The sequence below is a fragment of the Pseudorca crassidens genome, chromosome 20 (assembly GCF_039906515.1).
Source record: "Pseudorca crassidens isolate mPseCra1 chromosome 20, mPseCra1.hap1, whole genome shotgun sequence".
Taxonomy (NCBI): Eukaryota; Metazoa; Chordata; class Mammalia; order Artiodactyla; family Delphinidae; genus Pseudorca; species Pseudorca crassidens.
The window spans coordinates 34,165,381-34,190,475 of NC_090315.1; the positions used below are offsets into that span (position 1 = coordinate 34,165,381).

At 38.8% G+C, this 25,095-nt stretch overlaps 2 protein-coding genes across 4 annotated transcripts in view; one reads left to right on the plus strand and one right to left on the minus strand.

The window, feature by feature from the left end:
• Positions 1-6,218, minus strand: part of OGFOD1 (2-oxoglutarate and iron dependent oxygenase domain containing 1) — a 168,046-nt gene extending 161,828 nt beyond the window's left edge. The window contains exons 1-3 of the mRNA XM_067719838.1: positions 6,034-6,218; positions 4,139-4,284; positions 52-98 (exon numbers count right to left, since the gene is read on the minus strand). Coding sequence (XP_067575939.1) covers positions 52-98; positions 4,139-4,284; positions 6,034-6,187 — 347 coding nt within the window. The 5' untranslated portion in view covers positions 6,188-6,218. The remainder of the gene's footprint in view (positions 1-51; positions 99-4,138; positions 4,285-6,033) is intronic.
• Positions 6,219-6,448: 230 nt separating this feature from the next.
• Positions 6,449-23,794, plus strand: NUDT21 (nudix hydrolase 21). Of its 3 annotated transcripts, none has more exons than XM_067719843.1 (7): positions 6,449-6,714; positions 9,680-9,880; positions 10,742-10,805; positions 12,289-12,378; positions 16,755-16,830; positions 17,489-17,603; positions 18,462-18,851. In XM_067719843.1, exons 1-7 carry the CDS (start codon positions 6,599-6,601, stop codon positions 18,559-18,561), a joined length of 762 nt encoding a protein of 253 aa, XP_067575944.1. In that variant the 5' UTR covers positions 6,449-6,598; the 3' UTR covers positions 18,562-18,851. The 3 variants fall into 3 exon arrangements, with proteins under 3 accessions (XP_067575944.1, XP_067575945.1, XP_067575946.1); XM_067719844.1 differs by lacking the exon at positions 18,462-18,851 and adding an exon at positions 23,541-23,794 and having other exon boundaries at positions 6,450-6,714; XM_067719845.1 differs by lacking the exon at positions 18,462-18,851 and adding an exon at positions 18,879-19,159 and having other exon boundaries at positions 6,451-6,714.
• Positions 23,795-25,095: the final 1,301 nt, after the last annotated feature.

Here is a 25,095-nt window from a genome sequence, read left to right on the forward strand (position 1 = left end):
TCCTCTGTCTGGCACATATTATGCACCCAACAAATATGAGCGCTTGTTTACCTTAAAGCACAGATGTGAGGCTCTCTTCTCTTCTTCAGATCATCAGACTTGATCATGAAAAAAAGAAAAAAAAGGATTTCCTTCATAAATCAGACACACAGAGGAGACTAGTTTAGGGAACACTCTGGCAGTAAAGCATTGTCGTTAAGAGCCTGGACTCTGAAGCCAAACTCCCTGGGTTTCAGGTATGGCCCCTCCATTTGGCAGCTCTGTGACTCAGGCAAGTTACCTAGCCTCTCTGTGCCTTATTCATTCAACAAATACTTACATAGTTATTACAGCGGGACTTATATTCTTGACGGAGAGGGACAACAAACATAAAAAGTCGATTATCAGTATAAAAAAAGGTGACAAATGTCGAGGGAAAATAAAGCAGAGTACAAGGGACCAGAAGTGCTGAGAGTGGGGAAAGGTTTGCAATTATAAATTTGGTGGCCAGGTTAGACTCCACTGAGGTTAAGCAAAGGCTTGAAGGAGGTTGGGAGGTGTACCAAGGGAATATCTCAGCAAAGTGGATTCAAGGTCCTGAGTGTGAAGAATGCCTGGCCTGTTCAAGAAATTGCAGGAGCCTGTGCAGCTGCAACAGCGATTTGGGGGAGAGCAGCAGGAGAAGGGGCCAAAGATGCAATGGGAGCCTTAGAACCACTCTGACTTTTACTCAGAGAAATGAGAACCTTTGGAGATTTGGGGCAAAGGAATAATATGATCCCATTTAATTTTTAAAAACTGAGATAAAATTCACATAAAATTTACCATTTTAACCACCTGAAAGTGTGTATTCAGTGGATTTTTAGCATACTCACCTGCTGTGCAACTATCACCACTAATTCCAGAATATTTTCATCACACTAAAAAGAAACCCTGTACCTATCAGGCAGTCACTCCCCATCCCACCCTCCCTCCCCCCAGCTCCTGGCAACCACTAATCTACTTTCTGTCTCTATATATGTTTTGCTGGTCATTACATATAAAAGGAATCACACTATATGTGGCCTTCTATGTCTAGCTTCTTTCACTGAGTATGCTTTCAAGGTTCATCCATGTTGCAGCAGTACTTAGTACTTCATTCCTTCTTCTGGCTGAATAATATTCCATTGTATAGACGCACCACATTTGGTCTATCCATTCATTAGTTGACAGACGTTGGGTGTTTCTACTTTTTGGCTATTATAGATAATGCTGCTACAAACATCTATGCACAAGCTTTTATGTGAACAAATGTTTTCAATTCTCTTGGGTCCATTAACTTTTTTTTTTTTACTTTATTAATTTTTATTTTTGGCTGCATTGGGTCTTCATTGCTGCACACGGGCTTTCTCTAGCTGTGGCGAGCGGGAGCTACTCTTCATTGTGGTGCGCGTGCTTCTCATTGCGGTGGCTTCTCTTGTTGTGGAGCATGGGCTCTAGGCGCGTGGACTTCAGTAGTTGCGGCATGCTGCTCAGCAGCTGTGGATTGCTGCTCAGCAGTTGTGGCTTGTGGGCTCTAGAGCTCAGGCTCAGTAGTTGTGGCACATGGGATTAGTTGCTCCACGGCATGTGGGATCTTCCTGGACCAGGGATTGAACCTGAGTCCTCTGCATTGACAGGTGGATTCTTAACCACTGTGGCACCAGGGAAGTCCCTCCATTAACATTTTAAAAGAACACAATGGCTGTAGGTGGGCAAGGGTGGAAGCAAGGAGACTGGTTAATATGCTAAGAGGATAATCCTGGTGAGAGAAAAAGATGGCTTGGATCAGGTGTTGGCAGTGGAAGTGGAAAGAAGTGGGCTTTTCTGAATATATTCTGAAGGTACAGCCCACAGGATTTCCCAATGGACTGGAGATGAGATACGAGAGAGGAATCAAGGATAACCTCAGCCACTGGAAAGATTGTCATGAACTGAGATGGGGAAAACTGCAGGTGGAGCATATTTAGGGAGAGAAGATCAGGAGTTTAGTTTTGGTAAGTGTGAGACACTTCCTAAATATCCTAGAGTAGAGGCAAAGCCATGAGACTCTCTGCAATCTGTTTGGAAGTGATCCAAAGGTTAAGCCCTAGAGTACTGTCATTAAGAAGCCAGGTACAAAAGGAAAACCTACCGTAAGGGAACTAAGAAGGACTCACCTGTGAGGCAGAAGGAAAATGAAGAGAGGATGGTTTCCTGAAAGTAAGGGGGGGGTCGGGGGAGAGTCTCCAGGAAGGAGGAGAAACAAAGTAGGTCAAATGTTGCCGAGAGTCAAGTAAAACCAGACCTGAAGACTGATGACTGGATTTACTAATGTGGAAGTTGTGAGTGACCTTAACAAGTACAGTTTCAGTGGCGTGTAACAGGTGAAAGCCTAATAAAGTGGGCTTAACAGAGAACAGAAGAGGAATTTGAGACACTATACACAACTCAGAAGGAATGCTACTGTCAAGGCGAGCAGAGGAATGGGGTGATAGCTGAAGGGGAAAGTTAGGTCAACAGCATTTTTTTCCTTAAGAAAAGAAGAACTAACAGCTTTCTTTCTTTCTTTTTTTTTTTGGTATGTTGAAGGGAATGATCCAGAAAAGAAGGAAAACCTGATGTAGTTTCTTTATCTGTGAAACAGGAACCAGTAATGTATCATTATAAGGATTTAATGAATTAATAAATATAAAGCACTTAGCGTGGCATAAAGCATGCACTCAGTAATGCTTGCTTTAAAATACAGAGTATCAGGCTACTCCTAATGACAAACTTGGTTAGGAGGACTGGAAGTTGTTATAGACCCAATTATCAAGTCAATTCACAACACAAGCAAAGAAAAAGGGATATAAGTGAAGTTTTATGGGACAGGAGACTGAAAGCAGGTTTTATATTTACTGTCTTAGGATGAAGAAGTTCAGTCCCAAAGTCAGCATAGTAAAAATTATTCACAGCAGAGTTTCGCCAAGCACCCATGGGGATCTAAAGTAATGGCTGCTTCTTTTTCCTCTCATTACCCGGGGCCCTTTCTATTATTTTGCCTCTCACTGACTTCACAATTAGAAGTATTTTCACCTACCAAATTGCATTAAGTAAAAACCACTTTGATTTCTCAATTTCAGTAATCAGATGCATATAGCCCCAAATCAACAAAAGAGGCCTAGTGTTATCAAAGCTGATATAATTACAAAGGCAGACAACCATGGTTTTTAACTAACCTATAGATTAATTAAAATCTTACAACTTTACTATGGACAAAAGTTATTTTTCTGAATTATTAAGAGTAACATCATTTGTGTATTTAACCTAACTTGGTTAATTCAATCATATGTATAAGGCCCAAAGATAGACAGACCAGGGGACACAACCAGCTCTAGTGTAAAAGAATAAATGCAAAACAGAGAATTGTTACTCTTTTATCCCAGATAAAAAGAAATCAGTGGGAAATGGAAAGAAAACAAAATAGTTCTTAATCTTCACTTTTATTTTTTGTGATTTTAAAGGCTGATGTCCTTGAGGTTCTATAACGATTTCTAAGAGTGATGTACGCCATGTACTAAAAGATATCCCCCACAAACTGGGGAAACCAATGACCTATATGTTTTTATACCTAGACTGGGCCTGTCTCCTAAGAGTAGGAAAACCAGCCTTGATTTTGAAACAGTCTTTTCTGCCAAATTCAACTGTCCACCGATTTAAAAAGAATAGCTCTAACTCTCTGCAGGACATACTGCAATACAGAAAGCCACCTAAAACAAAGACACGAACTCAAAAATTTAAATGGTTATTACCTTCCAAAGTACTACTCTCTTCATTATACCACTCCCCAAAATGTACTTATCCTTTTTGTTTATAATGTATTTACTTACTGGCTTACTGTATTTTCTGACTATCTTTCACCATCACTATCACCTCTATTATTTTAGATTTTAAAGGCTTTCAGGGTAGGAACTGGCAAAGACTTCCATATAATAATTAAAGCACCAAACACATAGTTAACACTCAGCTTATGTTAAATAAATGAATGCTTTTAACAACGTCAAGGCAAGGACCCTCAATGGCAAACCCAAACTAAAACCTCAAGTCTAAAGGTATTCAATGATTTTATAGAAAATGAATTTCTGAAGTGGAAAAGCTAATGTGAAAGGGCCATAAATACCTGCTGGAACTTATATAAATCATTATACTTTTCATGGAAGTCCAAGTTCAAAAGTTCCTTCTGAAGTCCTTCCAAGAAGTTTTCGCTTTGGATGAAGTTTGGTATCACACAGTGAAGAAAGGGGTCCATGTCCATGACAATGGCTTCTGTGGGGAGGAAAGCATTATCTGTGACTTTTCCCTTTTGTATATATATATATTTTTTTGCGGTACACGGGCCTCTCACTATTGTGGGCTCTCCCGTTGTGGAGCACAGGCTCCGGACGCGTAGGCTCAACGGCCATGGCTCACGGGCCCAGCCGCTCTGCGGCATGTCGGATCTTCCCAGACCGGGGCACGAACCCATGTCCCCTGAATCGGCAGGCGGACTCTCAACCACTGCGCCACCAGGGAAGCCCCCTTTTGTATTTTTGACCTGTGAGCAGCACAGTAGAGAGAATACAAAAGGGATGGTCGTGAATTTTCAGAAATCTAGTACCTAAAATTTAAGATTTTGGGCAAGAATTATAGGCTCTTCCTCTTTTTTTTTCCTCCACTTAATGCTACTTTTTAAAGGTACTGTGCTTAAAAATATTAGTCCTTAAGATGAGTACAAACGATGTCACTAAATTAAGATTTCTGCTCTTTTTGGGGTTTTTTAGTTCAACGATTACTTATTCAACTGAATGTATTTTACAGTCTTAATTCATTTCCCCCCAAACTTCAAATGAGAGTAGCAAATTAAAAATGAGAATAACAATACTGGTAGCCAATTTTTCTTCAACCCTTTTTCTTTGCCTAAGTTACTGCTGGAGGAAGTTAAAAAAATACACACTTCTTAAAAAAAAAAAAAATCAGGTCAGGCATAACCTCCTCTAACTCTTTGAGTTTTACCTCAACGTTTTACCCACTGCTTCTGGTGGGACAGATTACGTACCCCTCTAATACAAACCACCACCACCTCCCACCAGCTGCCAGGCACTGTGGTGCTTTAACATGCATTATCTCATTTAATCTTCTCAACAGTTCTAAGATAGACGTCATCACTATCTCCATCCCACACATAAGGAAACTGAAAAGTCCCTGAGTGTCCAGAGCTTACACTCCAAACACTAAGCTACCACTTTCTTTGTGCATCCGGGACACCAAGGACTCATCTCTTAAAGCACTCAACCACTGAAACAAAAATCATGGCAAACTTTAGAAGGGAAAGCATGATGCATTAAGCAGAGTTCTTATCCTATCAGGTGATATTTGACAAAGCTGAGGCTAGAATCATTTGATGAAGGTTCCTTCCTTTGGTCAAAACCATGTTTACCTTCATGGGTCACGTTGCTGAACTACAGACTGGCAAAACTGAGTAAGCTCAGGTGCCTGCTATTTGGCAGCTCCCAACAAATGCTCTGGCTACGCTATCATGGGACAAACGAGCGTTACCTTCGGAGGAAAACCGCAAAAGCCCTCGACTATGTGTCCAAATGTTTACTGGTCCTTACTCAGAAAAATATGTACTGATGCATACATAATTAGCTTATTAATCACACTCAACATCTTTCTGAGGGAAATACTATTAGCTATTCTACTTTACATAGTAAGGAGCTGAACCCATTGCCCAACGACGCACAGTGAAGAAGATTCTACCTCACCTTTAATTCCAGAATTTCCATGAACTTGCATGCCCTGTACTTCCCGAAACTCCCTGGCCTTCATTTCTTCCTCTTCTAGGTTTCTAAATCCAAACTGAACTTGGAAAAGGGACAGCAGGCCAGGCAGGAGAGTCGGAGGTGGCAAAGTCACGCTCTCTCCAGGAGCCTCTTCCCCTGTGGCCTCGCTGCTCAGGAATCGGCTAGAGTGTCAGGACTTTTTCAGAGGCCCCCGACCCGGCGCTGCGCCTCCCCCTTCACAGCACCCGCTTACCGTGGCGGAACGGCGTCCTGCGACTCCAGGCCTCAGCCACCTGCTTTTTCAAGGTTTCCTCCGTGACAGCATCCGAAAACTTCGCCATCACCTCCTTCTTTCCCTTTTTCCCAGCCCGGCCCGGGACGGGCTCAGCAGGCCTCTTACCACTCATCTCCTCGCAAGCTGCAAGACCCACGTCACGCTAACCTAGCGGCTTTTTTCCTACGGAGACTGCAATTCCCAGAATGCCTCATTTCCCGTGTTTCTCCACCGCTATCTAATAGGAAGTACCCAAGTAAAGGGAGGCGGACCCCATACCCGACTTACCAATGGGAGCTCCAGATATTGCGGCCATCCCAGCAGCGATTGGATCGATGTTGCTCGGTCGGGCAGGCCACCGCCTCTCTACTTCCTGCCGCCAGAGGCTCTGGCTGCACTTCCGGCGTACGTACGCCTCCTCGGGCGCTTTCTTGTTAATGGCGGGCGGCGGTTGCTGAGTGGGTCGCAGATAACGGCTGCCCGCACAGGGAACGTCTCCTTGCCACTCCTTTTCCGCTCGCCGCTAGTGCCCGAGCTCGCCAGCATGTCCGTGGTGCCGCCCAATCGCTCGCAGACCGGCTGGCCCCGCGGGGTCAACCAGTTCGGCAACAAGTACATCCAACAGACCAAGCCCCTCACCCTGGAGCGCACCATCAACCTGTAAGTGCGGCCTGGCCCTCGCGCGCTGTCCTGTCGGCATCCCCTTCGTAGTGAGCGCCCCTAAAGACTCCAGTCCTCTCCTTCTGGCGCGCCCTCGGGGGATTCCGCTTCTTCGACCTCCAGCACCACGGGGCTAGAGTCCTAGTTGAGAGGGTTTTCCCTTTTCTGGAAAGATAGCTTGTTCCCATGCCCCTGCATTCAGTCATTGTAGGAAAACCCCCTTTGCTGTGAACTCATTCTTTCCTCACCTCTCCGGAGATAAGCGGCCGCAAACCGTGGTGTTTATCCTTCAGCATCGCGTGTATGGTATCGTATTGTGTGTTTTTATTTGGTATGAGTGGTATAACGTAGCATCGCTTTTGCAGTTTTCGCTTTGCTCTAATAGATTTCGAGATCTAGCTATAATGCGCGGGTTTAGTTTTTTTCCTTTTGCTTTATTGCGTTTCAGCTCCTGAATACACATTTTATTCGTCTGCTCAGGGCTATCTGGCTTCCCCCTATGCATTCACGTGTCTTCCCTGCCGCAGCGACAGGATCCAAGCGCCCAGGAGGGCCCATCTTGCGAGGGGGCTGCGGCTTTCATTGTGGTTGGGCTTTCAGACCGTGGCGAGGACCACAATGAAGCTCCAGAGATCCCATTGCGGGCTGCGTTTATTTTCAGCATCTTTCTGTTTAAGCTCTTCAAGCCATTGCATTTCGAAGCCGCTCTCAAAAGTAACCTCGCAGTGACAGGGAATTGACATTCGGGCTGTGTCTTGCTCAAGAAATTATGTGTGCTTTTTTTTTTTTTTTTTTTTAATCACCTCTGAAAGTTTGTGAGGCACCGTGGTGCTGACTCTAATGGAAGAAAACGGCCAGTTTATGCTGGTCAGTATTTAAAGGGTGCAAGGATTTACTGATAACTGGTGTTTTGGTAGGACACTTCAGGTGTTTCTCTATTTTATATTCAAATAAATGAACTTTCTTTCCTCAAAAGCGATTTGAAATTGAAAAGATGGTTATTGTTGTTTTATTTGACAAAACAGGTACTGGAAATTTAGGTAATAAAAATGTTGGGTTTATGAAATCTGGAACTAGTAGATATTATACAAGTTAATATCTTTAGCTATTACACTAACATATAGCATTTTAATTTCCTATGATGTCTTTAGAAAAATCCTCATAATATTCCCATGAAATGGGAAAGGCTAAATGTTTTTCTAAAAAATGTGAAAGCACAGCTTCTGGATTACTTTCACTGGTAATTAGAACTAGGACTCACTCACAATTTTCCCTTGATTTACCTTGATTATTGGATCAATTTGCATCAAGCCATTATATGGAACTAACGGTGAAAATGTTTTAATTTTTGCTCCATTAAAGTTATGGGTTAATGGATTTGCAGTACTTTTCCTCTCCTATATAAACACAGTATTCAGAAATGATTGTGTTGTGAACTCAGTTCACGTGGGTGAGTAATGGTCTGAATTGAAAACAAGTTCTCTCTTCTCCAATATATTTTCTTAGGAAGTATTGTATGAGATATTGCATGAATGCTTACTTTGTAGCCGGCACTGGGAATAATGCTGGGTATACAGGGGTGAGGAAGTAAGGTGTAGTCCCTGCTTTACAAAGCTCACAGTATGATGGGAATACTACAGATGTATCTGGGCTGGCACTCTCATTTCACAGCTGAAAATTCTTATATTTCATCTTGATGGCATCTCGTGATGGGAGAGCTGGCTTTTACAGTAGAGATGTGTTATAGCTGTCTTTAATTCTTTCTAACTCAGGTTGTGAGAACTAAATGTTAATATATATAAAGCATTTTCTTTTTAATTGCAGGGCACACAGTGCTGTGTGGGATTGCTGCTGCTAGTGATGAAGATGTTAGATTTAGCACTGAGTCTACTGGGGAAATTCTTAAAATCTTTAAAGCATCTTGGAAATAGTTCATTTTAGTTATTTTGGAGCTGCTTCACTTATGCCTAGAATTTGGCTTCTGGGATTAAAGTAATTTTATAAGTTTTGGCAACCTTGATTTGTTCCCCTTTCAAGAATAACTAAGTGGATTAGTTATGCTGTTGTTGATTTCTAATGCAAGGTGTTTTGGTAGACTAAATGCATTGGGGACAGACAGGTGTGGCCAAAGCATTCTTACTCAAAGGTTTATAACCAAAGGCTTCTTATTGTAAGTCTTATGATCAAGGGGTTACAAGGTAGTACCTGTGATGAAATATAAATATGAGTTTTTAAACTATCTTTAAGGAAAAAATCTTACTAGGCAAGAAGAAAACTGTCTTAAGTATAAGTCATATTTTGAATTCTTGATAAAGGAGGAGAGAATATTCAGATTACATCTAGTGGGCAAAAGATTCAAATGAGGGGAAAGGAAGAATAGGGATACTGAATAGAATAAATGTAGAAGGCTAAAAGGCTTAGAAGGGAAAGAAAAGTTCATCTGAAGAAGAAAGGTATGAGAAAAGTCTGAAGATTGTTGACTGGGAGAAATAGAAAATAACTGGGGAGATGATGGAAAGTGGTGACTCAGCTTGTAGAAAAAGAGAGATTAACCATTAGCGCCCATAATTAATAGAATTTATGATTAGATTAGTAGAGGAACCCAAGGGTGCATTAGCCAGGTTGGCAGTGTTAGTGTAGCATCCATGATCTAAAACCAGAGGATTACCAGTTATTCAGATAGCCACTCCTCTAAGCATTTAAGGACTTCAAGGATACTGTCATCTGTGCTTGAAAGTTCAAGTATGAAGTAGCAGCTTGTTCTAATGAAAACTCTGGCCTTAGAGTCCAAAGAGCTAGATTCTAGTCTCTGCTGTTTTATTAACTAGTTGTTTAACTTTGGACATATCCTATTGTCTCTGAGTGTAATATATAAACTTTTTACCATGGTTTCCTTATATGTGATTGGTATCTGTCCTGCTAAGTTATGTTCTACAGTTCTCTGATGTTTGTCTTTGGATCACAGGTACCCTCTAACCAATTACACTTTTGGTACAAAAGAGCCCCTCTATGAGAAGGACAGCTCCGTTGCAGCCAGATTTCAGCGCATGAGGGAGGAATTTGATAAAATTGGCATGAGGAGGACTGTAGAAGGGGTTTTGATTGTCCATGAGCACCGGCTACCCCATGTGTTACTGCTACAGCTGGGAACAACTTTCTTTAAACTGTAAGTGTCATTGGAAATTAACAACTTTTAATAGGATTGCTGTTCTCTGCAGCTTTGGAATACAGTTTTAGCTTTTAGTCATTTATCTCAACAAACACTGCTGTTAATGGAGTCTTTAGAAAGAGAAACTCAAAAGCATTTTTTTCTCCAGTGCAGTGCTCATTTATTGCCTAAGTACAAATCTGCATGTTTCTGTGTATTGTTGATGTTAGTGACTGAGCTTGATAGGAGCCCTATGAAACAAATGAGTCTGAGTTCAATTTCTAGGTGTCTTTGTAGCATTACTAAGAACAATTGATATTATTTCCTGCTTAGGATGAATAGTGTTTCCTATTCTTAAAATGGGTTACATTTTTATAGATAATTGTTTAGTTTTCTCATTTAAGCTCATAAATCTCTCTACGTGTTTAGTCCACAACCATTTGACCAGATTGTACCAAAAAGAGAGTTCTCAAATACCTAGTTTGGAAATTTTGAAAAATGCCCCATTCTTAAGATCTAGAGAATGTGGGTCCACTGCTTTCTGGGCGTTTCTCGACTCCATTATCACCAGATAACGTCCAGAGAGAAAAGAGTGGGATGGACTGGTTTCCAGCAATTATGTGATGTTTATGTAGCGGTACCTATTTTGTTTATTTAAAACTAGGGTTTGTGTACTGTAAGTCAGGCGACTTAACATTATGAATTCAGTTTTCTAGCACATTCTCCCCCTCCATTTGACATTAGTTTGCTTTGATTGCCTTATCATGTGTTACTGAAATGTGTTATGCAGTTACTTGATAGAAATAATTATTATTGTGTTTTTCCTGTTATCCCCAAATTGTATTAAGTTGAAAGCTGAAATTCTTAACCTTTATACAGACCTGGTGGTGAGCTTAACCCAGGAGAAGATGAAGTTGAAGGACTAAAACGCTTAATGACAGAGGTATTTTTCTATTTAACCACTTTGACGGTTTCATTAATGCTCATTTAAATACCATCAACTTAATGCATAATCAAGTTTTTTTATGTCTTGAAAGGGATGAGTTTATTTTAACTATTTAGTTTTCAATAAATAAAACTTAAACCTGAGAATCTTAGTACAATGTTTATTTTCTGCAAGTTGAACTTATACTTCCTTTATCTTAACATTATTTTACATTGATATTGTATATACAGCAATAATGGTTAATGAAACAACATTTACTGAGTACTGACTGCTAAGCACTTTAAGTGCTTTACATGCGATAATTCCTTTACTCATCATAACAGCACTAGGAAGTGGGTACTATTATTAATCCTGTTTTACCGATAAGGAAATTAGAGCACAGAGAGTTCAAGTAACTTGCTTGATGTTATACAACTAATGTGTCGTGAAGCTGGAGATTTGAATGCAGGTAGTTTTATTCCAGAATAGGTGTCAATAGAATTTTGACAAGGGAATGATTCCTGTTATATACCTGTTTTCATTTTTGCCCATATCTTTTAGGCTTTGCCCAAGTTGTGCTACTTCTTAGAAGTTGTTCTAATGTCTGTCTCTAAAGACTTGGGGCCAAATGCGTATAGATGCTGGAGGTTTTTGAGATTGTAAGCTGTTTTCATTATTAAATATTTTTCTTTTTTAGCATGCAATCCCCCCACCCCCTTAGTTACAAAACTAATACATATTCTGTACAACAGGTTTGGCAAATACAGAAAGTAGGAGAGACAAAACTAAAATCACCTGTAATTCTACCACTTTGACCTATTGGTTTGTCTTTTTTGTATTTTTTAAATGCATTACAACTCTTAAATATTGTGCTGTGTTTGGACTTTCATTTACATATGGTAGATTGAACCTACCTGCTTACCTCAGCTTTTTCTCAGAACTCTACCGACAAGTAGTAAAGGGGTTTTAGAAAGGTAAAAATCCAGTAGGATTGAGGGAATGCAAAATGAGATAGCAGCAAGCAAGATAGAAGCTAGAAAGCAGATGAGCAAATCATAACTGACTTAGCCAGAACCTCAGCCCAGCAGAAGGGCAAGTCCAGGACCCAGCACTGTAGAACACCAGAAAGGCCAAGGAATTGGGGGTACCTAGTGCCAGTGAAAGAGGGGGCATGCATGGACTGAAAACTGAATTGACTGGCAGTCTGTAAAGGATTATCACCTTTGGTTTTCCATGCATAGCAAGGGCATAGAGCAGGTGTGTTGGTCCTCCATGGTTATGTTGATGCTAGACTGCTAATTTTGAACTAATAGTGTGTCTTGGGCAGAGTGACACAGATAATAAATAATAAACAAATTATAGAAAGGAAATCCATGTGGGAGGCATATTAGCCATTAGTCTCCATTAGGAGTGCTGCCAAAGATATTTTCTTCACTGAAGAAGGATATTCATGGCTATGTATATTTAGTTGTTTACTGGCTCTATCATTTCTTTTTGACAGATATTGGGTCGTCAAGATGGAGTCCTGCAAGACTGGGTTATTGATGACTGCATTGGTAACTGGTGGAGACCAAATTTTGAACCTCCTCAGGTTAGTGTTCAGTTACATTTGCTGGGCATTTGGGGAAGTAGGAAGCTGATTTAATTCCAGCCATTTAAAAAGATCATAGTAGAATTTGACTTGAAATTTCCTTTCTTCCCTACTTAATTTAAATTTAAAAAGCCAAGCATTTTTTTCTTTTAAAGGAAAATTTCAAATATATACAAAAATAGAATAGTAAAAGTAAACAAACCTCATTACCTATCATCCACCCTCAGCAGTTAGCAACTCATGGTCAAACCTCACCAACCCTATCCTTCCCCTGACGGCTCCATTCCTGCTGCCCTCATCTTGGGTTATTTTGAAGCAAATCCTAGATATAATTTCAGTTGTAAATATTTTAATGTGCATCTCTAAAAAGTAAGGATCTTTTTAAAAACATAACCACAGTGCTACCATTATCATACTAAAAATAAATAATTTCATAATATCATTAAATGTGTAGTCACTGTTCAAATATCCCTGATAGTTTCAAATTTTATTTTTATAATTTGTTTGAATTAGGATAGTCTCTTTTTTAAAATTTATTTATTTATTTATTTATTTTGGCTGCGTTGGGTCTTCATTGTGGTGCGTGGGCTTCTCATTGCGGTGGCTTCTCTTGTTGCGGAGCATGGGCTCTAGGTGCGTGGGCTTCAGTAGTTGCAGCACACGGTAGTTGTGGCTCACGGGCTCTAGGGTGTACCGGCTTCAGTAGTTGTGGCGCACGGGCTTAGTTGCTCTGTGGCATGTGGGATCTTCCTGGACCAGGTTTTGAACCTGTGTTCCCTGCATTGGCAGGTGGATTGTTAACCACTGCACCACCAGGGTAGTCCCTAGGATAGTCTCTTAAGTCTCTTTTTCTTCTGTAGGTTGGCTCCCTGTTTTTCTTTTTTTCCTTGTAATTTATTTGTTAATGGAGACAGGCCATTTAAAGTCCTTAGTGTTTTCGTTGCTGATTGCATTCCCCTGGTATTATTGAACACATAGCTTTCTCCTCCGTGTCCTATATAAATTGCTTAGTTAGATCACGAGACTGGATTTGGGTTCAGTTTTTTTGCGAAGTGGGTACAAGGCTTGTCATAGGTGGTATATTATTTATCTATTGCTGTATATGTATTTTCCCAGAACTTAGCAGCCTAAAACAACAGACATTTATTATCTTAGTTTCTCAGGGTAATAAGGCATCTGGGAGCTGCTTAGCTGGGTGGTTCTGTCACCCAGCTAAGTTATGGTCAAGTTCTTGGCCGGGATTGCATTATCTGAAGGCTGGACTGAGGCTGAATTATCTGATCCGAAGCTCACACATGTATTTGTGAGCATACCTCTCATTTCCTCCTGAGCTGTTGAACTGAAGGCTTCAGTTCCTTGTTGGCTGCTGACCGAAGGCCTCCCTCAGTTGTTGTGAGAGCATCTCCATAGGGCAACTCCTAGTAAGACAGCTGGCGTCCCAGTCTGTTACAACCTAATCTTCACAGTGACATACCATCACTTCTGCTGTATGCTATTGGTCACACAGACCAACATAGTACATTGTGGGAGGAGATACCATGAGACAGGAATCATTGAGGGTGATCTTGGAGCCCGGCTACCACAGGTGGTATTGTTTACTTCCATCAGGAATTTTCTAATGTCTGGTTGTTTCTTTTCATAATGTTAGTAGCTCATGGGTAATAGTTTCCTAGATCTATTAATTAATCAGGATTGTGTTCCTTATGTAAAGAAAAACTTACCAATTATTTGTTACCCTGAGGTATAGTTTGTGTAGGAAGAAACAGATGCTTCTTTTCCTCTACTTACCGGTGTTCAGAAGAATGAGTTAATTTCTTAGCATCCTCCAAAGTCATGACTTTATTCAAAAAGAGAGTAAGACAAAGACTTGGGTGCAGGTAGTTTGTTTGGGATGTGATCCCAGGAAGCAGCAGAGTGCAGGGAAAGGGAGACCAGAAGCAGCAGAAGTTGTTTTTTTTTTTTTTTTTTTTAAAAAGGTACATAATTGATCTTATTACACCTGTGAGTAACTGGATTGATCCTGCTAAGGACCATGAGGGATGCACCTCAGAATTGTCTGTTGGAAGGATGGAAGGCCAGGGACTTCCATCCCCCATTGGATGAAGGTTGTAATAACTCCCTTGCCCTTTCATGTTGAGACCTATCACTGGTTGAGAGAATTTCCAGGGCTTTGGAAATGCTTTGAGGCTGAAAAGCAAGAGTGGGATGTTGGAAGCAAGCAAGGGAGCTTTTTGACACTTTAAAGCACAGCCTCCCTGAAATTTGAGGTGGGTTGAGAAACCGATGAGAAGCACAAAAAGCATCTCTTTTGGTGACCTTTTAAAGTGTCGTTTGACCTAAAGGGTTTCGATATATTTGATGTGTTTTAATCCATTATAATGATTGCTAATGTTACTATTGCTCAAATTTTCCTATCTTTTGACTAATGGGAGCCTTAGTAAGTTGGATCCTGAATTCTTCTGACAAGGCTCTATGCCTTTGATAACTTCTTTGCATGATAAGATGTTCCAGGTCAAGAATTGCACAGCATATTAGCCAAGCAGAGGACTGTTCTGTTTGTTGTCTTCTGACTCTGGTGTAGCTGCAGGATAGAAAGAGAAGGTGCTGGGGAAGCTGGTGCTCATGCTCACTACCTGAGAATTGTCTTGGCGTTAGGAAAGTATAATTTCATCTGGAAATAGTGAAGTTTCTGGTCCAAAGATAAATAGAACAATTATTATAAACTTTGTTTGGTTTCTTGAACATTCCTTGATCTAACTGGCAAATGCTCAGTAATAATACCAACATTTTCCAGGCTACTTTTCTGAATACCCTCATTCACCTCCCCTACCACGGTTCTAGGACAGTTCTCTTAATTCACTGAACCCTAAGCTTGGCTCTGTTAGTACAAGATATGACATAAGGATTGTGTGTTTATTTAGTAAATTTAGGGTATTGGTTAGGTGTCAGTGGGAAAAGAGCATCACACCATGTCCCTGGTCTTTTTGTGTAAAGTGCAGTTGGCTTAAACACCAAGATGAAGAATGGAAAAGAAAGGCTTAAACAAAAAGGAACATATAGCCTCGAGTAGAAGAAAACTGGGGTAATGCTGGTCACTGGTTTGGCCATGGTTTGGGAACTTTTGTTGTATGTGAACCGCAGGTCTCACTGTGCTGTTCAGGCTCTTCTCACTTCTTTGTCTCTGTTGCTGCCAATGTGCCTGTTTTTCATGATTGTGTAGGGTACCTCCAAAGTCTAGGATAACTGTCTTGATTCATTATACCCTAGGGATGGCTCTGGTACATAATTATTCTAGCCAGAGTACTGGTTGGGTGCCATTGGGACAGCATAGTGGGAAATAACATAGGCTTTTATAGTTAGATGAGAGTTGGATAGATTCAATTGAATCCTGGCATTGCTGCTTAGCTGTATCATCATGGGAAAGATACTTAGCCTCTCTGCACAAGTTCCTTACATAAAATGTGGGTGATAATACCTCCTTTTGGCAGCCACTGTTTTTATCCTCCTTTCCCATTATGCCTATTTTCAGCACTTGTTAATTCCCCTGCCCTCAAATACTCCAAAAGAAAAGTAGATTTTTCTGAATGTATTATGGGGAGATGTAGGAGAGGTTTTCATTATACGCACACAGAACAAAAAGAAGTCTCTATCTTGGACTTGTAAAATTCTCTGTGTTAAAATTCTTCTTTCTCAGGTAGCAACCTTCTCTCTCTGATTCTCTTCATCCCTTTAAATTCTTCAAAATATTTTCTCATTTTTCACAAGCAATTTGACTTTGTCCAGCTGACAAAGACGGCTCACCTGGTGTTCCTGCAGCATGTGTCCCATATGCGTGTGTGGTTGTTGTGGGGAGGAATGTCCTGTTAAATACCTCACGGGCTGTATTTAAACTTTTAATATAGTAAACATGTCCACATCAAGATTCTAGAAAATTTAACTTAGTGATATATTTTTAAAAGACAACTTTTATTAAAAACATTAGTATCAGACTTCATTGTGTTTAAACTTCTCAAGCAATAAATCCTATGTGTACATATTTAATTGTCTTGAACAGTTGAATGGTTTACTGCTTGATATTTTATATTTATTAAAGCATTTATTTATTAGTACATCTGTTGGGTACCAGATCCTGGTAAAGGGAAGACTAGAAAGGATTCTTCTTCTCCAAGCAGTTTACAGTATATTGGGGAGTAAACATGTAAGAAATAAATGAAGCCATGGTATACATGTTAATATTTTGTTGGGGTTATGAGTAACTTGGTCTCAGAGGGCTGATATTTGAGCTTAATGTCTGAAACAGGAGAAGTTGGTCAGTGGAGGCATGGGACGTATCAGGGATGTCTTGGCAACTACAAATTATTTTCTTGTTATTTTAGTATCCATATATTCCTGCACATATTACAAAACCTAAGGAACATAAGAAGTTGTTTTTGGTTCAGCTTCAAGAGAAGGGTAAGTTATTTTGTTTTTGAAGGCAGCCATCTAAAAACTTTTGCAGTGTAATTTCAAGGATACTTCTATTTGTGTTTTTCCCAAGTTCCTTGAATTTGGGGATTTATCATTAAACTAAAAGCACATACCATTTTTATACAGAATTACCTAGTTTTTCTTGGATCTGCCAGTCATGTTACAGGGAAAAGTAAGTAACTAGAGCCTAAAATACCAGATTATAGTATTGTTAATAACTGTTTAGCTGTTTGTATTGATTTTCACATTGTGATAAACTGAAAATTTTAGGAGACAGATGAATTGATTTTAATATAGTCTTTAGCTCTGTTGTGCATATTAACAAATAATTACTCCATTTTTTGTTACTTTTAAAATGGAATACAAAATGAATTAGAAGCTCAGGGGTCTTCTCCCCCTTCTCCCAGGGCCAGCACTCATAAGGTGCTCGTGGTTGTTAACAGCATAGATCTCTTTGGAGAGTCAGTTTCAAAGCTGTGACTATGAACTTTGCTTAAAAGACACAACCAAAGTGTGTTAATGAGAGTTAACTTTTTCTTCAAAAGTTTCTCAAATGTAAAATTGGTTATACTTTACTAGTGAAGTAGAAGCAGTGATTATATAAGAAAATATAGAAAATGAATACTGTTTTATCTTATTTTAGCCTTGTTTGCAGTCCCTAAAAATTACAAGCTGGTAGCTGCACCACTTTTTGAACTGTATGATAATGCACCTGGATATGGACCCATCATTTCTAGTCTCCCCCAGCTTTTGAGCAGGTATGGAAAGTTGGATGTTTTGTGGTTGATTAGTCTAAACTGCCAGATTTAAAATAATCCAAGCCACTTGAGGAGGAACAGTTCATAAATTTTGGTCTTCAAAGAAACTAAGACAGTAGATGGATCCTTAGGTCTTGTGCAGATTAAGCCAAAGATTAAATATGACTGTGTCCTCAGACCCTAAGTTGCAGCATGACATTCTGGTGTTTGTGCATCTGTTCTTCCCCAAATCTGATATTCTCTACAGTTAAGTTTGAAGTCTTCATTCAAAGAAGAGATGGTAAAATAGTAGTCAGCAATGTATAATAAATATGAGGATAATAAATATGATGGGAGTTACGTATATAAAAATGTGGAGAACTGAATCTCTAGGTATAATACATATTCTCTTTCCATTTGGAAATCTATTCAGGCCCGAGTTGGGGCATGTGGGATTAAGTCCTGAATTTTTACATGGAATTTGATTTTTTTTTTTTTTTTTTTAAGGCAGATGGAGTGATGAGAAATGTGTGTTGTTTTGTTTTTTAAATTGACTTGTACTGGTTGAGGTCCTTGAGTCAATCAGAATAACATAGTGGTTAATAATATGGATTCTACATGGATTTGAATTCCATCTTCATTGCCTCCTGGCAATGTGACCTTTGACAAATTATTATACCTGTTTCTTTATGCGGATGGTAGTCCCAGCTTCATAGAATTGTTAGGACTAAATGAAATAATACATAGAAAGTGCTTAGAATAATGCCACGCACCTGGTAAGTGCTTAATAAATGTTAGTTTAAAAAAAATTTCAGTAGTGATTTTGGCCTTCTATGAAAGCTTGTTTAGTATGAAATTGGTGTTTCTATTTTGGCACAGAAATCAGACTTCATCTTTTGCTCCTCTGCTTTGGTCTGCTGATGGGTTACACGGTGAAGTATGGGATATGAAAAAAGAGTCATATTATTCATTTATTTAAACACTACTTATCAGGTAACAGGAATTGTGCTGAGTGGTCAGAATACAATGAGGTATAATAACTTTTCCTTCCCTCAAGGAAAGTGGATAATTAATCAAATTTACACTCTTAAAAGTTTTTAAATTGTATGTATTCAGCGATACTGTTATTTAATGTGTAAGATGTGACAGGTGGAAGAAAAGGGTGTCTCTGTGTAGAAAATGCCCAAAATGTCAAGGGAGGGTTGAAATGTCCAAATAAATTTCTTTATCAACTAAGGTAGAAACTATGTAAATAATACTGTTTTTAATAAAGATATTGTTCTTTTTAAAATTCAGGTTCAATTTTATATACAACTGAATTCCTGCGCAGCAGAGAAGTAAGGGAAGCCGTCTCTGTGAGCACAGCTATACACAATGTAGAGTAAACATGCTAGAAAAGTTTTTTTGGTTTTATCTCTTCCCCAGTCCCTAAATTACCACCTGCTTTCTGTTGTTTGAATGGTAAAGTTAATATGAAAAATTTGATTGTGGTATAAACAAATGTGATAATGTTTAACTTACTTTTGGTTCTACTCATACTTTTTTGTACAACATTAAAGAAAGTGGACTTCTTTCTATTTGTTTTTTTGTTGTTGTTTTGTTTTTTAATTTCACATTAAACTTGTAAAATTCTTACAGGCAAGGATTGCTTTTCCCCCACTAGACAGGTGAATGTTAAGAGACAATGGCAGGTTTAGGTCAATAAAGTTTGTGGGACCCTTGCTCTGATACCATTCTTGGGGGTATACTCCAAAACCGTGTTGCAGATCTTTGTGATGAGGATCTTCTGTTACTTTTGGGAGCTAGATTTGCTTGAGTGAGTCCAAGGTGCAACTCCTGTACCAGTTTTACACTCTTAATGAGTTGTATTACAGCAGAACTCCCAGTGTATTACTGACTAGTACATTTTATACCAGTATCACTAGATCTTATTTCACAAACAACAGATCCTAATTAAACAGACGGGAAACTATTAAAATTGACTAGGCTGGGGAAAGTTTTGGGCATTGGTATAAAAAGAGAGAGACCTAGCGCTCATTAGAACCCTCCCCCATAATGCACAAATTCCAACATTTGTGCTGTTGGAATTTATGTATCTTTGTTATTCTTACAACCGTGGTAAAATGGTGATCTGTGAAGGTGAAAGAAGTTTCTAAAAGTGGGTCTGTTACGTTTTGAACTCTTGGATTGTAAAGTTAGTTATTTCAATTGACGTGAAGTTACAGTGAAAGAGATGAAAATTTGGTTTTAACAAGTGACACAAAGCCTTTTCAAAAATATTTTGGAATGATCTGAATCAGAATTAGATTTTGTCAGCATAAGAGAAAAATACCAAATTAAAAAATCTTTTAAAAACACTGCTAAATTAGGATCAAATTTGAGGGAATTAAAAAATAAATCTTAAGGCAAAAGAGTTTGCTGGTCGTGTTATTGCTTAATGGTATATTGTGTATGCCTTATTACAAATGATTGACTGTAGGTTTAATGTAGAGGAAATCTTGTAAGATGCAGCTACTTAAAAGAGATTGACACAGTTAATGTTTTTAATAGATAGAAATGACCTTTTGGTTAGTTGTACGTCTTTATGGTACTGACCACAGGGCTGTTCTCCTGAATATTGGGTGATGTGAAAGATACATCATACATTATTCCCTATTTAGACTTGAGAAAATCAGACCAAGAGCAGTTGAGCAATTATGTTTATAAACATTCAAGTTTATTTAGTTGAGGTCCTGTCAGATCTTCACACAATTACGTATCTAATAGTGACTATAACTGTGCCCATGCTTAGTAGTAGGTGAGCACCGGTCTCCAGGACCAAAAATGACCAGGGATCTCCTTTGAAAAAGCCCCTAGTTTTGTGGACAGTCATCCTCCTTCAAGTGTAACAGTCCTGCCCTTCTGGTTTACATTCACTTGTTTCTAACTTAACTGTAATTTTACTGGCGAGCTCACTGATGAATCCTACAAGATTGGGGAAGGCAGAGATGGAGATGGCTCGATCTAGCCCACCTTCCATGATTGTTTCTGGAATCCAAGTGAAAAGCTGCAGTGATGACTTGCAGGTGTGTTAGCTCCTGCCATTTGGGGAGAGTGAGGAGAGGCAGACTTTCTTGGTGTGATTTATAAAGTGCTGTCAGTAAGGAGTGTTTGAGTTGAAGAGTCATCTGATTCGAGGCCACTTGTGTCCTTTTGTAACTTAAGCTTTGACCTAGAAATTCTTTCTTGAGCATTACTTCCCAGTTGTATAAGTGCTTGAGTCAGTCATCCATACCCTGGGGCTTAAGTGAGAAAAACAGTAAGTTGGCTGAGTTAGTAACTTTGGAATATAATAGATCTGGTTTTGAGTGTAAAATTCATAACACAAACACAAATTTTTAAAACTTGTATTTGAACTGGTTAGTTATAGTTGTATCCCAATGCTCTCTTGTTAAGTTTCCTGATGAAAATAGTAGAACTAGGGAAGTTCAAATTTGATGTATTCCATTAGAAAGAGGGTACAAGGGTACTGTTTAACACTTTCATTAGGTAAGTTCTTATCACACTTCTTCAAGAACCAACAGTCTTAAAATGTGCATTCCAATTCTCTAAATAATAAATACTGACTAGTTTTTAAATGAGCTCTTGATTAACTTAGATTTTTGAATGGCTTCTATATTCCAGGTTTGTTTGTAAATGAGAGCCCACTTTTGCATTGTATAATTACAATATATGCCGTGTTCTTTTCCCTGAGTAATCTGAGTAGTGAATACTCTATATAAGACTACTAAATGTCATTGGAAAATATTCAGTAGGTTGAGGGAAAAACTAAAAAGTTTTACTCAAATGTTTTAAATCATATTTAGTATTGACATCCCTTTGAAGAAAAGTGAAATCTATTTTTTTTCTATGTGATGAAGACTTGTGATTTTTTAAAACTAGATAATACTTAAAATAGCATTATGATAATTCTGTGTATGAATTTGTACTTTTAACAGTAGTTAAGACTTCTTTTTATCATTGTCTTCCCTTGTAATTAGCATTGTATGGTTCAGTTATTATTATTATTTTTTTTGCGGTACGCGGGCCTCTCACTGTTGTGGCCTTTCTTGTTGCGGAGCACAGGCTCCGGACGCACAGGCTCAGCAGCCATGGCTCACAGGCCCAGCCGCTCCGCGGCATGTGGGATCTTCCCGGACCGGGGCACGAACCCGTGTCCCCTGCATCGGCAGGCGGACTCTCAACCACTGCACCACCAGGGAAGCCCTATTTTGTATATTTAAGGGTTCTGTTAAGTTAGCATTTTATTTGGATAAAACATACCCAAACTAGCCAGTCTGTTTTCTTACATGGTTAATTAGAAGTGAGAGGTAGAGGTCCTCCTTTAAGGCAATCAGCTTAAAATTCCCTTTCTTAAATGGTGCGACTCTTACACTCTCAGGTTTTTAATGACTTCATTTTTTGAGATGAAATTTGTGGAGTACCTTTTCCATGTTTGAGTTCTTCAAACCTGATGTTTTCACTAGTTCATAGTGTTTGGAACAGTATGTGCCCATCACTAAGACTGCTTCAGAGAGTGCAAAATTTTGTATGTCCCATTGTCAGAGAAGGCCTAGTGGGTTTTAATGTAATACAAGTCAGCTTATATAAGCATGAGGTTTGATTTCCTATAATTATTCCACATGTTTTACATTACTCATTATTTGGGTTAAACTGGACTCATTTGAAGCAGTTTGCCTTTGCTAAATATGTAATGAGAAGTATAATACTGTAATTTGACTTGAGCCATAAAACACATTTTAATATTAGCTTATATTTATCTAGCTTGTTTTTGTGAAAAAACTGACTAAAACCTAAGTAAATCTAGATTAAGCCAGTTTAGATGTAATTTGTATTTTAGTGATAGATTGTATCGTTAAGACTAGAGCTAAATTGAGAAAATGTATTATGTTCTGTTAAGGGAAAGATCAGCGCATTTAAAAACTTAAACTTTGGTTGCTATGTTAACATCATAATGTACAAGCATCATTTATAATTTGGCTTTGAGAATTTCTCTGGCATTAAGTTTATAGAAAAATGTATAAAAGAAACAAGTTTTGGTTATATTTTTATATTTGTAAAGTAAAAGTTTGATTAAAATGGTCACTGTTCTTTTTTTATTTTATTGTCATTTCAATAAAAAAAATTAGAATGACTCTGTGATTTTGTGTGTGGCTACTAATCTTAGCGTGCCATTAGAAATCCTGCACGGTTCTTTTTCAGTATCATTGGCCAGAGGCCATTACATTAGGTAAGAGACAACTTGCATAACAGCAAGGGCTTGAAGACCTGGGACATCCATGTTGCCCTCCCCTTGCATTCCTCCATTGTGTGTTGGCAGTTGTCTTAGGCAGATGCGGTTTCCTGCAATGTGAAAGGGTCATTGGATTTGGAACCTGAAGACTGGCATTTAGAAGTTGCCATGCAATTTTGTTAACTGTGTTATATCATTGGGGACTCAGTTTCCAAAGAGAGTATTGACTTTAGTTTTTTTTTAATCAAACTTGCTTGGTGGTCATGATGTGCTGTGACACCATGCTTGCTACTTTTGTAATATTGGGTTGGCCAAAAAGTTCACTTGGTTTTAAGTAAAAATTTTTCATTTTCACCAAGAAATTTATTGAACGATGTATTCGTTAACCGAATGAACTTTTTGGCCAACCCAGTACTTTGCAATTTAATTTCATTATTGTAATAGAAATGGTTTACTCAAAACGTGAGAATATATGTGTAATAAAACCATAGTCTTGAGACTTTATATCTGAACAAAAGTTGAACAAAACTTGATACAGTTATTGCAGAGTTTTTCTGAAAATTTTACTAGTTTATAGCAGGCACCAAAGAGCTATGAAAAATTATGAAAGAAAAGCTAAAAACTGAAATGTTCCCATTAACTTACTTTTTTCCCTGTGAACTTGATTATTTTTTCCCCTCTGCTAGATTTAGTAATGGAACACATTGGTCCAGCTAATGAAAACACAAGCAGAATTCCATGGGAGCACAATGAAGGCTACTGGATTAGATGATGAAGTTCAGTTCCTAGGCTGCTGAGAACCTTAAACAACACCCAGACTACTCAGCATTTCTCACGGGATGGTGAAAATCAAATGAGGTCATGAATATAGAAGGCTTTTGGATATTTTTAAAAATGAAAAGAGCAATAATGTATTTAGATATGAATCTTCACAACTCTGGTTTGTCTGAAATGTTATATTTATTTCCTTTAAATCAAACCAAATCAGAGCCCCCATCTCACAAAATGGCAGGGAATTCAGTCTCAGTCATTATTGGGAATAGGGGACCTACCCAAAGTCATACGAATCCAGAAAGCATAAATGGTACTCTGAAATGAAGGTGGGGGTGGGGAGACCTCTAGCTTCCATCATGGACTCCATGGATATTTGTGCAAGCTGAACTAACTTCTTAAGTCTGGATCCATTGCCTCCCTGCCACACTTGGGCCTTAGGATGCAAATGATGCAGGTGGCCCCTATGCCTATGGTCCAGCCTTCCTGGCCACACTAGTATTCATCTCCCTGAGTCTGGTCTCCTTTCCCACTCCTATCATGATGTAGGACGCAGTACAAAGAACCAGGAGCATTGGTTGACTTTAGAAGGTGGGTTCTGTCCTTGAAAAAAAAAATCCTTGAGGGAAGGATGTGCAAAAGCCTGGCTACCTTCTTGGAATGGGTGAGGACAAAATGTTGGCAGAACAAATACTAATTATCCCAGTGAGATGTCCAGATGCAAACCTTTAAGATCTTTTAAAATGCAAATAAAAAATAACCTTATATAGTTAGGTTAATGTCACCTATTCTCATATTGAATCTTCAGAAATTACAAGCTTCTAAAAGTATAATATTTAGACTATAGTTTTTATGTAGTCAGAATCAAATGTTAAAAGTTGCTATTAAACACAAAGTCATTCCAGGAAACAGGTTGCCTGAAGTTTTAACACAGAAAGTAGTGGTTCTCTCAAAATATAACTCAGTATAACACTTTGAATTCAAGATGGTGGAATACTGTACCTTAATAAGGACAGATTTATTAACAGTAGCCCCTTATGGTGACAGGACAAGTTTGGTATATGATATTTTATGACTATTGTGGCTTGGATTGAATTTGGATAGTTGGATAGTGTGGTTTAAAATTTATGGGGGCTTGGATAAAGTAGAACAGTTACTTGTGGAAAATCACTATCCTTTTTTTCCATATAAAACTTAATTTACCAATAAAGTTGAAAGTTTAGCATTTTAATCAAATGTCTGCAGGTAGAGAACCAAAGGGAACTGAAAGTTTAATCATATAGATCTCATATAAAAAAGTGTGTGTGTGTGTGTGTGTGTGTGTGTGTGTACGCTCATCCTCCCTCCCCAGTAAAAGCCAAACTGTTGTGTTCATCACAGGCCCTTTAATAGGATGTTTCTAAAAATTACAAATTGGATAGTAATAACGTTGAGCTGAGCGATCTTTTGTTTTCTAACAAACTTTTAGAA

Excerpts from the sequence above, each read along its gene's own strand:
- NUDT21 (XM_067719843.1), top strand. The coding sequence starts at position 6,599 with ATGTCCGTGGTGCCGCCCAATCGCTCGCAGACCGGCTGGCCCCGCGGG. Across the intron at positions 12,379-16,754 it reads CAAATTTTGAACCTCCTCAG|TATCCATATATTCCTGCACA; the intron begins GTTAGTGTTCAG and ends TTGTTATTTTAG. Across the intron at positions 17,604-18,461 it reads CTCCCCCAGCTTTTGAGCAG|AAATCAGACTTCATCTTTTG; the intron begins GTATGGAAAGTT and ends ATTTTGGCACAG.